The 13205-nt window shown below is 39.8% G+C and overlaps 1 protein-coding gene across 1 annotated transcript in view; it reads left to right on the plus strand.

The window, feature by feature from the left end:
- WDR35 (WD repeat domain 35) overlaps positions 1-13205 on the plus strand; it is a 2872164-nt gene that overhangs the window by 1576840 nt on the left and 1282119 nt on the right. The window contains exon 17 of the mRNA XM_044065775.1: positions 3848-4052. Coding sequence (XP_043921710.1) covers positions 3848-4052 — 205 coding nt within the window. The remainder of the gene's footprint in view (positions 1-3847; positions 4053-13205) is intronic.

Here is a 13205-nt window from a genome sequence, read left to right on the forward strand (position 1 = left end):
GATCAGTGTATTCCTGATTCTTCTAGTCAGCTCATGGGCTTTTTTTGTCATTCGGACATTTTCCTTTGGGACAGCAGAAAAGGTTTCACTGACAAAAGTCTCAATTTCTGCTTTCTTACTGACAGAGGACTGAGAAGCAGATTTCCCTTTGTCTTCCTGGCTTGCTCTTTGTTGACTAAAGTTTGTTTTCTGCCATAGATTGTTCTGCTTACGAAAACATCTCTGATCCTCCAGGGAAAAAATATATTTTGATATTTTGGAGACAGCTGGATATAGCAACTTGAATCTCAGAATTGTCTCCTGATATTCCCTGATTGCTGGGATAAGTCTGCTTCTCTTTTGCCAGGAGTATAGCAAGTGATCGTTTTCCACAAATACCTTGGTGTCCCCTGTTTGTAATACTTTTTTGTTGCCACAGATTTTTTTTCCATAGCAGCTCTTTCTGCTGATATGATTGCATCTTTATTAATGCAGGTCTTAGATGTCAGACTTGGAGCATGTACATGTTGTGCCTTATCAGTTAACAAATGTTATGGAATTCACATCCATTGTTTATTTGTATTTTCATGAAACTACTGCTGTCCATTCCTCCCAGTTTCTCTGTTATAACAAAGATATCGCAAGTTTTCTCTGCTTGCTGTGTTTTCTAACTTCATATTTTTAGAAACAATTTTTTTCTTTGGAAGCTTCATGTTCAGCCATTCGTTCCTTCATTTCAGTCTCAGTTTTCTGCAATTTTTAATGATCTCTGCTGAGTGACTACTTAAAGGTTGTTCTACTTTCCAGCCTTTTGTCATTTGACTTTATATATTTTCCCTGTGATCCACTTATTGTAAACACCTCTCATTGCATTAATTTCAGTTTTTCTCCAAATTACAGGAAGCCATTTTGTGTACAAAAGCTGCAACCTGAACTGTTTTTGCTGAACATCTGTGAGGTTCTTCCCAGACAAAGCTTTCTCTTTTCTGGTCAATTTTCCATTACTTTTTCCAAATTTCTTCTTTGTGGGGATCCAGACAATGTAATTACTAGCCAGTAACCTAATTTTACTATAGCTGTTAACTTTTAGTGGCTTTTTAATAGTTTCTCAGTTTGCATGCTGGGAGAACTCTAATTGTTATGTGGCTTAGTCAGCAGCCATCTTGGAAATAAATGCAGAAATTCTTGGAAAATTCTTAAAAACAGTATCACCTTACTTTTTACAAGGCTGTGATTCCTTTATTCTCTGGTATTTTAGAGTTGTTTTTGCATATTGGTTTGTGGATACGATGCCAAAGTGCCAGGGATTTTCAATGAATTATTGTTAATACAGTTCCTTTTAAGGTAATCAGATTTGCTCACCATATTAGATGATTGTTAAGGAAGCCTTTTTCAGTGGGTTTTTATTACCTTCCCATTTTCCCCCTTTATGCATACATCCTCTCCATTCTGCATCCATGACAGGATTTTTCTGCAAGTCTGTCATGCGAATAATTTTATGTTCTTGTTTATTTGTCTTTGTGCCCTTCTTATAGATCAGCTGATAGGGTGAGTATAAAACTGCTTTTGTAAATGAAAGAGCATATAACTAATAAGAGGAAGATTTAGTCAAGGAATAATAAGAATTCAAAGTTTGGTTTTGATTGGAACTATGCCAGTGAGATGGGTAGTGTATAGCTTAACTTGACAGTCTTTTATAGATTCATAGGTTGGTACTAGGCTATCGGCCCTAGGGCCTATGCAAGTCTAGCCATAACAACTCCCTGGATATTTCTTCCCACAATATTTACTTCTCTGGACCCCTGTCTAGCAGGGTGACTTGACATGATCCCTGGGGTGAATTTCCTATCTCCCATCCAGTCATCAAGGTTCCTTTTGAAGAGGGCCAATGAGGCGCTCTACTTGACATGTATGGGCAGTCTATTCCAGAGTATGGGGAGTCTCGGGGTCAGGAACCTATCCCTCCAGCATGTTTTGTTCATTGTGATGACAAGGTTTAGATCCCTGGAGCGTGTAGCTCTGAGGGATTGGGATTTCTTTAAGTGGAGCATGTCCAACAGCTCAGGGTTTGACATGGCCTTGTATGTTAAGCAGAGATCGCCTCTGAGTAGACGATATGCCACAGAGTATAGTTGGAAGTTTTTTTAGATGGTCAGCATATGGCATCTGCTTTAGGCCTGTGATTCTTTTAGTGAGGTTTTTTTGTGGCCATTCCAGCTGTTGCAGATGTCTTGTGAGGTACATACCAAACGGGGCATTATATTCTATAATGGGTCTAATGAGGGATGAGTACAGTGGGACAATGACCTCCTTTTTTCTGGGTGAAAAGCCTTTAGTGATGAGGTGTGCCACATAGAAGGATTTACTGACTGTTGTGGCGATGTGGTTATCGAAAGTGAGACCACTGTCCACCTGTGTCCCTTAAGTCTCTCATCACACTTTCGATGTTTAGTGTCCTGCCACCTATGTGGTAATTCACAGATACATGTTTTTTTCCAAAGGGGATAACTATACATTTCTTGGCATTAAGCTTGAGCCCATGACTCTGGCACCAGGCATCTGTTTCTGTAAGGCCCTTTTGTAGAATATCCACATCATTTGGGGATTCAATAATGGCTCCCAGTTTGCAGTCATCTGCGAACTTTGTTAGCCAGAGTTCCTTAGTGTTAGCCTGTACTTCAGAGAAGTAGATGCCAAACAAGAGTGGTCCCAGGACTGAACCCTGAGGTACTCCACTTGTCTGGAGCTGGATTTGGAGTCGGCTACTTTTACAGTCTGGGTTCTGTCAGTAAGCCAGTTGGCAACCCATCAAGTGATGTAGGGATTTATGCCCAGCTTAGTAAGTTTATCTATGATTCCAGAGTGGGGGATGGTGTCGAAGGCCTTGGCGAGGTCCAGATAGGCTGTATGGACTGCCTTACCCTCGTCCACAGCTCTGGAGACTGATTCGAAGAAGTCATTCAGATTCAGGAGACAAGATCGGCCCTTCACAAACCCAAACTGGGTGGGGTCCAGTGTTTGAAGGTTGCCAATGTCTTTGTTTATAAGTTCCATGATAATGCGTTCCATGCCCTTGCAGATCAGGTTTGTCAGACTGATGGGACAGTAGTTCCTGAGATCCAAGGCAGATCCTCCCTTGTGGAGTGGGATAACTGTAGCTGTGCGCCACTGTAGCTGTACGCCACTCAGTGGGCACGAAGCCTGAGGTGAGGCTATGATTAAACATGACACTTAGGTGAGGTACCAGTTCATTTTGTAGTTCATGTAGTACACAGCCTGGGATGTCATCTGGTCCCATGGATGCTGTATTCTTTGCTTTGGAGAGTGTGGTTTCTACCTGTGTGGCCGTGATTATCGGAATTTGGCAATCTTTTGGTATTGAGATGGGCTCTTTAGGTGGTGAGAGGGAGGTGAAGTTGGCACTAAATCGATCTGCCAGGATACTGGCAATATCCTTGGGATCAGTATATTTAATGCCATTCTGTTGTAGCTCAGAGCAGATCTGAGCATTGCCATTTAGATTCTTGACATAACTGTAGAATGCCTTGTGGTTGTCTTTGGAATCTTTGGCAATTTTATTTTCGTAACTAGCTTTTGAGGATTTTATGAGGGATCTCAGCTTCTTACTGAGGCTGGTGAGGGAGTTTTTTGCATCCTGGGATTTTCCTCTTTTCTGCAACAGTTTCTTCCTTCTGTTGTATAGTTTGTTTATAGCTTGTTTGTTTATAGTTTGTTTGTTTAGTATTTTATTCATTTAAAGTGTGTCTTTTCTTTATCTGATGATTCTGGCAATAACTTGTTTAGGGCTTGAAAACTATAGTTGCATATGTTGAATGACTTAGTGTTTAAAGAAAAATATTTTTTCTAGCCGCCTTGCTATTATAGATATTACTGGAGTTCTCACTTTCTTTGACTTGGAGAGAAGAGACAACAGTGGGCAACAAGTCACAAGTGAGCAACCAAAATTTGAACGTAAAGATGTATGGGATATGAAATGGGCAAATGACAATCCAGATTTGTTTGCCATGATGGAGAAGACCAGAATGTATGTCTTCAGAAATTTGGATCCTGAGGTATTTGCATATATTTAAAGCTTAACAACTTTTTTAGTGCATACTGTACTATACGTATTGAAAGTATTATGAAAATATTTATTCTATCATGGGCCTTTTATTAATGTATATTCATGTTTGCAGCATATTTGTCAGATCAGTCTTTTTGATGTATTTAGGCCACCCACATCGATTGTTCTGAAACCCTTAATTAGTAGTGTGATAATGTCATTAGAAGGCTTTAGAATGCTTTATAGATGACAAGACTTAATGATTCATTCATTGCATCTGAAACTCAGTTTGATTGGTAAACAAGCTTTCTTTCTAACACCTTCAGAAATTGTCATTCATTCATTCTACTCCTTGCAGAATAGTGCCTTTATTTTAAAAGTGCTTTTAAGAGAGACCAGCTTGTCAGGCTTGGCTGGTTATTGTATTTGTGAGAAGAATGAGATTTTTTTTGCTTTGTCTTGCTTAATATTTTTTTTCTCAGTTGAGCGTAACTAATGCAACTGGAACTGAAGGTATGTTTCTATAACTGGTTTAGTGTTTGGTACCAAAATTTGTAGCAAGAGACCCTGATTATACCTAAACATAGAAAGCTTACTAGGATTTTTTGAATTACATCTGCACATGGTTACAGCCAGACAGAAAGATGTAACCTCATCCTGATGATAAAACATTTTATTTCTTGCAGGGGTGGAAGTTCCCTCCCTACTTGCACCAACTCATGTGGGGGCAAAGCAGTGATTTTCTGCAGAAAACAGTGACCAGGGAGTTCACCCTCCCAAAGCTGAATTCAGTGAAAAGATTTCTCTCTTAGTCTAAGCTCAAGACGTTTTTGGGAAGCAATTTTGATAATGAGCATTGTTGTACAAAATGTAATATTAAAACGACTCATTAGTTAAAAGAATATACTTCCTTTGCAGTAGTATTCTCAAATACATATGCCCATATTTTTTTTTCTGTTTTTGACTGGGCCTTATTAATTCTAGTTCTTACACTAACCATATTTTAAAATCATGCAAGAAATTTCAGAAAATGGAAAATTATTATTTTTCTCTCCACTTCTCTGACATTATTGCTGCAGTCCTTGTATTCCTTTGAGATATGAATAATTTGATAACATCAATGTCTTCTGTGACATAACCCAGGGATTTTCATACAGGAACACGTAAGTATATCTTAGCAGATATGGGGCTTTGTCTCTGAAACTCAAACCTTGCTTTTGTCTCCCAACTTTTTACAGTATTTTAATTTGTTCCAGTCCCTGGCTTTATTATGATTTGTTCATAGGTGTGTACTAGGCTAATGGCCCTGGGGCCTTTACAAGCCTAGCCATAGGATTACCCTGGCATAGTGCTACCCGACCTTATTTCCCAGTGCATCTATCGAGTAGAGCCACTGGTGTTATCCCCGGGGTGAATTTTCTGTTTCCCATCCACTCATCAAGATTTCTCTTGAAGAGGGTCAGCGAGGTACTCTGCTTGATATGTATGGGAAGTCTGTTCCATAGCTTGGGCAGTCTCTGGGTTATGAACTTTTACCTCCAGCATGTTCTGTTAATTGTGGTAATAATGAGGTTGAGGTCTCTGGAGCATGTAGTGTGGAGGGATTGGGATTTCTTTAGATGTAGCATTTCTAACAGAGCTGGGTCAGACATGGCTTTGTACGTCAGGCAGAGATCGCCTCTAAGTAGGTGATATGAGACAGAGAATAGTTGGAGTTTTTTGAGTCTGTCCATATAGGACAAGTGTTTACAGCCTAGGATCCTCTTTGTGAGGTACTTTTGTGGCCTTTCCAGTTGTTGCAGGTGTCTAGTGAGGTACATGCCAAATGGGGCATTTTACTCAATGATTGCCCTAATGAGGGAAGAGTAGAGGGAGACAAGGACCTCTTTCTTGCTGGATGCAAAACCCTTAGTAAAGAGATGTGCCACTTAGAAGGCCTTTCTGACCACAGTGGCAATGTGGTGATCAAAAGAGAGGTTGCTGTCAACGTGTGTTCCCAGTTCTTTTATAATGCCTTCTGTGTTTAGTGGACTACCATCAGTGTGGTAATTCATGGGAACTTGGTTTTTCCCAAAGGGGATGACAACACATTTTTTGGCATTGAGCTTAAAGCCATGGTTCTGACAGCAGTCGTTGGTCTCAGTGGGGCCATTCTGTATGATATCAACATCACCTGGGGAGTTAATAATAACTCCCAACTTGCAATTGCCTGCAAACTTTTCTCAGCCAGAATCCCTTTGTGTTGGCTTGGACTTTAGAGAAGTAGATACCAAACAGGAGAGGACCCAGGACCAAATCCAGTGGGACTCCACTCATGACTGGTCGGCAATCTGACTTGGAGTCAGAACCTACACTGTGAAAATAGCTATCTGTGAGCCAGTTTGCAACCCAGCTAGTGATATAGGGGTTGATGCCAAGCTTAGTGAGTTTTTCTATGATTCCTGAGTGGGGTATGATATCAAAAGCCTTGGCCAGGTCAAGGTAGGCTGTATGAACTACCTTGCCTTCATCCACAGCTCTGGTGACTGACTCAAAGAAGTCGACCAAGTTAAGCAGGCATGATCTACCCTTCACAAAACCAAACTGGTTTCCTTTTTCAGCAGTGTTGGAATTGTTGCCAGCTACTTGTCTGACATTGTTTTTCCAAGAAGAAAATACTCTTTTTTAGCAGTTTAAGGAAAAGTCTGCAGTAATGGGGTGTCTAGTGAATTTATATGATATTCTAATACTTATTGTCAAGTTTTAGAGGCTGCTAGATGTCACTGTTAATTTTAAATACATGTTTTAAGAAAATTCATTGAAACTTTGGGATAGAAATCTCTGAGATGTACAACACTGGGATGAAAATCTGTTATCTGAAATGAGAGAAGGTGTGCCTTCTGTTCAGATAATTTTGATAGTGCCTTGAAATCTCAGATGGCTCTTTTTTTTAACTAAGAATTGCACACTGATGAAAATGTACTCTTTTTAGTGATGAATGGTTAGTTAGTTAGTTAGTTAGTTAGTTAGTTAGTTAGTTAGTTAGTTAGTTAGTTAGTTAGTTAGTTAGTTAGTTAGTTTTGATGGTGTACTCTCTTCTGATGGAATTATACAAATGGGGGTATGTGACCATTAACTTTTCCACAGAGGCAAAGCTTCTAAAACTGGATGCTCTATGTAAAAAATTGTTTGTTTTTACTTTTGCACTGTTGAAAGTGCTTTTTTTACTTTGTATCACATATCCTTGTATCCTTGTACATGCTGCATTGGATAAATTCCTAGGGAGTTGGAAGAGATAAACAAGGAGATGCTAAAAATGATAAATTGTATGTTAAAATTACTGTCTTTGAGGAGGACCCATGGAACAGTGTAACCAATTATGTCTAGACTGAACTCACTGTTGCAGTATTCCTTACATATGGGTTGCCATTGCTGACGTCTTTTTTTTCCATACCACACATGCTGACACAAGTGCTTAATTTAGTGAGTCCAGTCTACCTACTGCATATCTTGGGAATGTGAAAGGAAACCAGAGCACCTGAAGAAAACCCATGCAAACACAAAATGACATGCAGACTCCACACAAAAAGCACCCAGCCGAGAAATGAACTAAAGAACTACTTGCTGTGAGGCAGCAGTGCTACCCTTTGCACCACTTGGTGATTTAGAGCTAAATCCTAAAGATTTTTACAGTGACTGTATCTTTTCTGGAGACATTTCATGAACATTGTCAAAAGTATAATGATGTCTCTAAGATCAGAAGCTTGAAAGCTTTAAAGCTTTAGAGGTCGTGTTTGCTGTAGAAGAGTACTTTTTGCTATGGAGACTGAAACAGCCATCAAGGAGTAGATAGCCATTGTGGACGAACAGCTGTCTCAAAGGTTGAAGTGCAGTGAAAAAAAATTACCCAGTTCTTCAAACTAAGAGGCAAAGCTCCATAGCTACCTCCACACTAAAAAGATATGTATGGAGGGGTAGTTGTCTGCAACACTGGAAAATCACATAATTTTTAGCATCCAGTCTCATCTCTGCATACTGCTACTGTATGCAAATACAACCAATCAGGAAATACAGAGATATGCAGCTTAGTTTCCTCATCAGGTCAGACTCCTACAGAGGTAGCCTGCTGGTGTTACTTTCTTCACTTCAAATTTTTGACTCAATTTATGCACCATAAGAGCCCTTATATCAACCAGCTAAGAGTTATTTTAGTCAGTTGAAGGTGAATCAGAAATCTATTTGTAGAACATCCATCAAGTTAAAGAGTTAATACTACAGTTGGTGACTAAGTTATCACCCCCTGACTTAAGTAGTTACTACCATTCATCTTTAAGTAGGTGTATGTTGTTTGATTGCTGAGTAAGTGTGTGTGTGTGTGTGTGTGTATGTGTATGTGTGTAAGCTCATATGTGTATGCATGTGTCTATGCAAGCACATGGATTACATTGAGTTGTACTGTATTCATCTGAAAGCACTAAACTAAAATACATTGTTGCGGCTGCTGATTATATAGTTATTCATTGATTTGCTCACAGTGAGACATGCAAGGTATATGCAGCCAATAAATTGACTGTAAGTGTGGACCACATCTGTATATGTATATCTGTAAGAGTTGTGTAAAGGACAGCATTGCATAGGTATGACAGCAAGAAGCTGAAATATATTACTGCAGCTATTATTTTGTATTTGTTTATTTGATAACTGCGTATACCATAAATGTCTAATTGTAAAGTGGCAGTGCATGATCCTGTGTGTGTTGGTGTGTCTGTAGTCGCATGTTTATACATGTTTATGTGTGGGCTTATACTATATTCATACAAACTGAAATATATTGCTGTTACTATTGATGTCGTTGCTTAATCATTCATTATAATACAACATCTAAGGTTTGCACAGCAAAGTGGCTGCAAATTGTGTGCTTTTTGTGTGTGTGTGTGTGTGTGTGTGTGTGTGTGTGTGTGTGTGTGTGTGTGTGTGTGAGTGAGTTTCTGTAGTAGGTTTCACTGTATCATTCTGTCAGTAGTGAATTGAAATATATTGCTATGGCTATTATTTATATGTTTATTAATTTTGTAACAGATCTTTGAGGTTTACCCATGCAACAAAGTGGCTGCAATTCATAGGTTCATAGGTGTGTACTAGGCTAATGGCCCTGGAGCCTTTACAAGCCTAGCCCATTGGATTACCCTGGCATCATGCCACCCGACCTTAGTTCCCAGTGCCTCTGTCGATTAAAGCCACTGGAGTGATCCCTGGGGTGAATTTTCTATTTCCCATCCACTCATCAAGATTTCTCTTGAAGAGGGCCAGTAAAGTGCTCTGCTTGACATGTATGGGAAGTCTATTCCATAGCATGGGCAGTCTCTGGGTTATGAACCTGTCCCTCCAGCATGTTCTGTTGATTGTGGTAATGAGGTTGAGATCTCTGGAGTGTGTGGTGTGGATGGATTGGGATTTCTTTAGATGTAGCATTTCTAACAGAGCTGGGTCAGACATGGCTTTGAAAGTCAGGTAGAGATCGCCTCTAAGTAGGTGATATGAGACGGAGAATAGTTAGAGTTTTTTGAGTCTATCCATATAGGACAAGTGTTTAAGGCCTAGGTTCCTCTTTGTGAGGTACTTTTGTGGCCTCTTTAGTTGTTGCAGGTGTCTAGTGAGGTACATGCCAAATGGGGCATTGTACTCGATGATTGGCCTAATGAGGGAAGAGTAGAGGGAGACAATGACCTCTTTCTTCCTGGATGCAAAACCCTTAGTAATGAGGTGTGCCACATAGAAGGACTTTCTGACCACAGTGACAATGTGGTGGTCAAAAGAGAGGTTGCTTTCAACCTGTGTTCCCAGATCTCTTATAACGCCTTCTGTGTTTAGTGGACTACCATCGATGTGGTAATTCATGGGAACTGGGTTTTTCCCAAAGGGGATGATGACACATTTTTTTGGCATTGAGCTTAAGGCCTCTGTTCTGACACCAGTCGTTGGTCTCAGTGAGGCCTTTCTGTAGGATGTCACCATCACTTGGGGAGTTAATAGCTCCCAACTTTCAATCATCTGCGAACTTTGTCAGCCAGAGTCTCTTCATGTTGCCCTGGACTTCAGAGAAGTAGATACCAAACAGGAGAGGACCCAGGACCATACCCTATGGGACTCCACTCATGACTGGTCGGCAGTCTGACTTGGAGTCAGCTACTTTCACACTTTTTCTACCTGTGAATCAGTTTGCCGCCCACCTAGTGATATAGGGGTTGATGCCTAGCTTAGTGAGTTTTTGTATGATTCTTGAGTGGGGAATGGTATCAAAGGCCTTGGCCAGATCAAGGTAGGCTGCATGAACCACCTTGCCTTCATCCACAGCTCTGGTGACTGACTCAAAGAAGTTGACCAAGTTGATCAGGCATGATCTACCCTTCACAAAACCAAACTGTGTGGGATCCAGAGTTTGGAGATTCTTATATCCTTGTTTATTAGGTCCATGATGATGCATTCCATAGCTTTGCATATCAGACTCCTCAGGCTAATGGGGCAATAGTTCCTAGGGTGTGTAGTCGCTCCTCCTTTGTGGAGAGGGATGACTGTAGCAGTGCGCCATTCGGTAGGGACAAAGCCTGAGGTGAGGCTATGATTGAACAGGGCACACTGGTGAGGTGCCAGTTCACTCTGAAGTTCATGTAGAACACAGCCAGGAATATTGTCAGGTCCCATAGAAGCTGTATTCTTGGCCTTGGACAGTGCTGTTTTAACCTGTGTAGCAGTAATACTGGGTGCCTGGCAATCTACTGGTATTGTGACTGGTCCTTTGGGGGAAGGGGTAAAGTTGGCACTAAATCTGTCGGCCAGTATATTGGCAAAATCTGTTGGCTCGGTATAGAAGGTACCATTGTGCAGCAGCTCAGAGCAAATCTGGGTATTGCCATGGAGATTCTTTACATAACTGTAGAAGGGCGCCAAGACCGCTGAGTGAAGTCCAACCAATTTATTGCAAACAACCTGAAAATTTTAACGCTGACAACTGAAAATACGTTTTCGAGCTTCTTCATCAGAAAACAAAACAGGAGTGCAACTACACTCACTCAATATATAGTACCTCATTCAATTAAAATAATTGAATAATTGGGTGATAACCAATCATCCAAAAAAGGGGTTGTACAATTAAAAAACCTTTTTGTATAACAAAACAAATGAATGACCATATTCAACCCACACTTACTTGTAAAATGTGGTCATATACAAAATAAAACATGTTTCAAAAGGTTTTAAATATTTAAAATATTTAAAATGTAAATACTTTACAAGGTGTGAAAGAATAAATGTTTATAAATGTTCATGTTTATAACAAACATACTGATATTCTAAACCTAGATGGTAAAATAGTAAATGTAATACTGCCATCTGCTGGATTTTAGTAATAATTGAAGTTTGGCTGCTCTTAACTTGAGCACAGGAATAATGGATTACTATTTTACTAGGCCTGCCTTTTCTAATTTAGTAGGCTTTTGTGACTTGGTAGGGGTGGTATTGGTGTGGGAATTGTTTACTCATATTCTCTATCGGAAAATTACTGACTATTTGAAGTAGCTTTCACTAAATCCTTATGCAGTAAATTAGGTGGCCAGCTGGCTTAATAATGCTCAACAGAGAGTTGGGATTAACAACTTCTTTTCAAACTGGACAAAACCAACTGTTGGAGTGCCATAGAGGGATGTATTGTGGCAGGTTTTAACACTGTATCTGATATTGTCATTTTAATTCATTCCTCAACTGATGAGGGTTTCAGATCAGACTTGGTTCCAACTCTGCCACTTCTTCCAGATCCTCAGATCCAAACTTTGAGCTCCGCCCTTTACCCATAATTCCCCAACAACCTAACATACCTCAGATCTTGTGTGCTGCCATATCACCACAGAGGTTGATCCTCTCACTCTCTAGCTATTGGTGTTTTTTTTTCTAGGTAAAACAGTGAGTTCTTTAAAAGTTTTCTCCTTAAATAGGCTATCTACTGATCTAATATTGTCAATTTTCATTCTGTCCTCAACTGAGGAGTTCAGATCCAATCACTCGGTTCTGACTCAGCCATTGCTAAAGCTTGTGTCAATCAAAAACTCTCAAACTTCTCCATTACCGATAATGCACCAACCCCAAGTACCTCAGATCTTGTTTGCCGCTTTACATGAAAGATGTGGTGACAGTTACTGTCAAGCAGATAGGTGTTTGAAGTTGTGAGTTTATCTCTTTTCTTAACTAATCTTTAAAATTTGAGGTTTTCTTTATACCCTTACATTATCGCTTCACTTTTTATCTCTTTTACTAGTTAAAATAACTTTTTTATCACTTTTCTTCTCCATACAGCTTGTACTGTTGAATACTGTTAGTATTATTTTCCTACTTCTAGACTTTATGTAACCTCTTTTATTACCATTTTTGGTAATTTATGTATTTCTCTGTCTCATTCTCCAAAAAAAAAAAAATGTTGGTTCTCTTTAACTTTCTGTCTTGTTTCCACTGTGGCAGAGAAAGAGAAAGGCCTGGCTGGGTTAAAAAAAATGTCTCAAGTGTGGGCAAAAAATTCAATTTTCTGATGCCCACACTTTCTGTATACTGCCTTGGTCCTCTTCATCTTCAAGAGGACTGTGGTTTGTCATGGGTTTAATCCCAGAGCTATGACTGAAAGAAAAAATAGACTAATTTTAAAAGGGCTGCTTCCTTCCTCTTGTGGAGAGGCTTTATCTGAGGCTCTGTCACCAACAAAATCTAAGAAGTTTAACTCTCCATCTCAGAGTCCTTCTACTTCTTCCTCCAAGGCTTTGGAGCAGTCAAGAAAAAGACCTGAATCTGATCCGACCTCCTATTTGGATCTTAATAGAAAAAAGTCTAAATTATCGAATCAGATCTCAACTTTTGATTTGAAACAGAGAAAAAGGGATTTGTCCAATATGACCTCAACATCAGACCTGAAGCAGAAAAAGAAAGATTTGTTGGATCTGACTTTTTTTGAGTCCAATAAAAAAGCAGTCGATCCAGCTACTCCTTTAAGCTGCATTTTCCTGCCAAGGATAAGATACTCCCCTTCGGTGGACCCACTTCCTTCCAGGGTCCCCCCTCCCTTTTTGGAGAGACCCAGGTCCCCTTCTGTAATATCCACTCACTCTTCCAGGAGTTTAAAGGAAAAAGATGTGGAAGGAGTGAT

The sequence above is a fragment of the Protopterus annectens genome, chromosome 1.part0 (genome assembly GCF_019279795.1).
Source record: "Protopterus annectens isolate FY-2018-M chromosome 1.part0, PAN1.0, whole genome shotgun sequence".
Classification (NCBI taxonomy): domain Eukaryota; kingdom Metazoa; phylum Chordata; order Ceratodontiformes; family Protopteridae; genus Protopterus; species Protopterus annectens.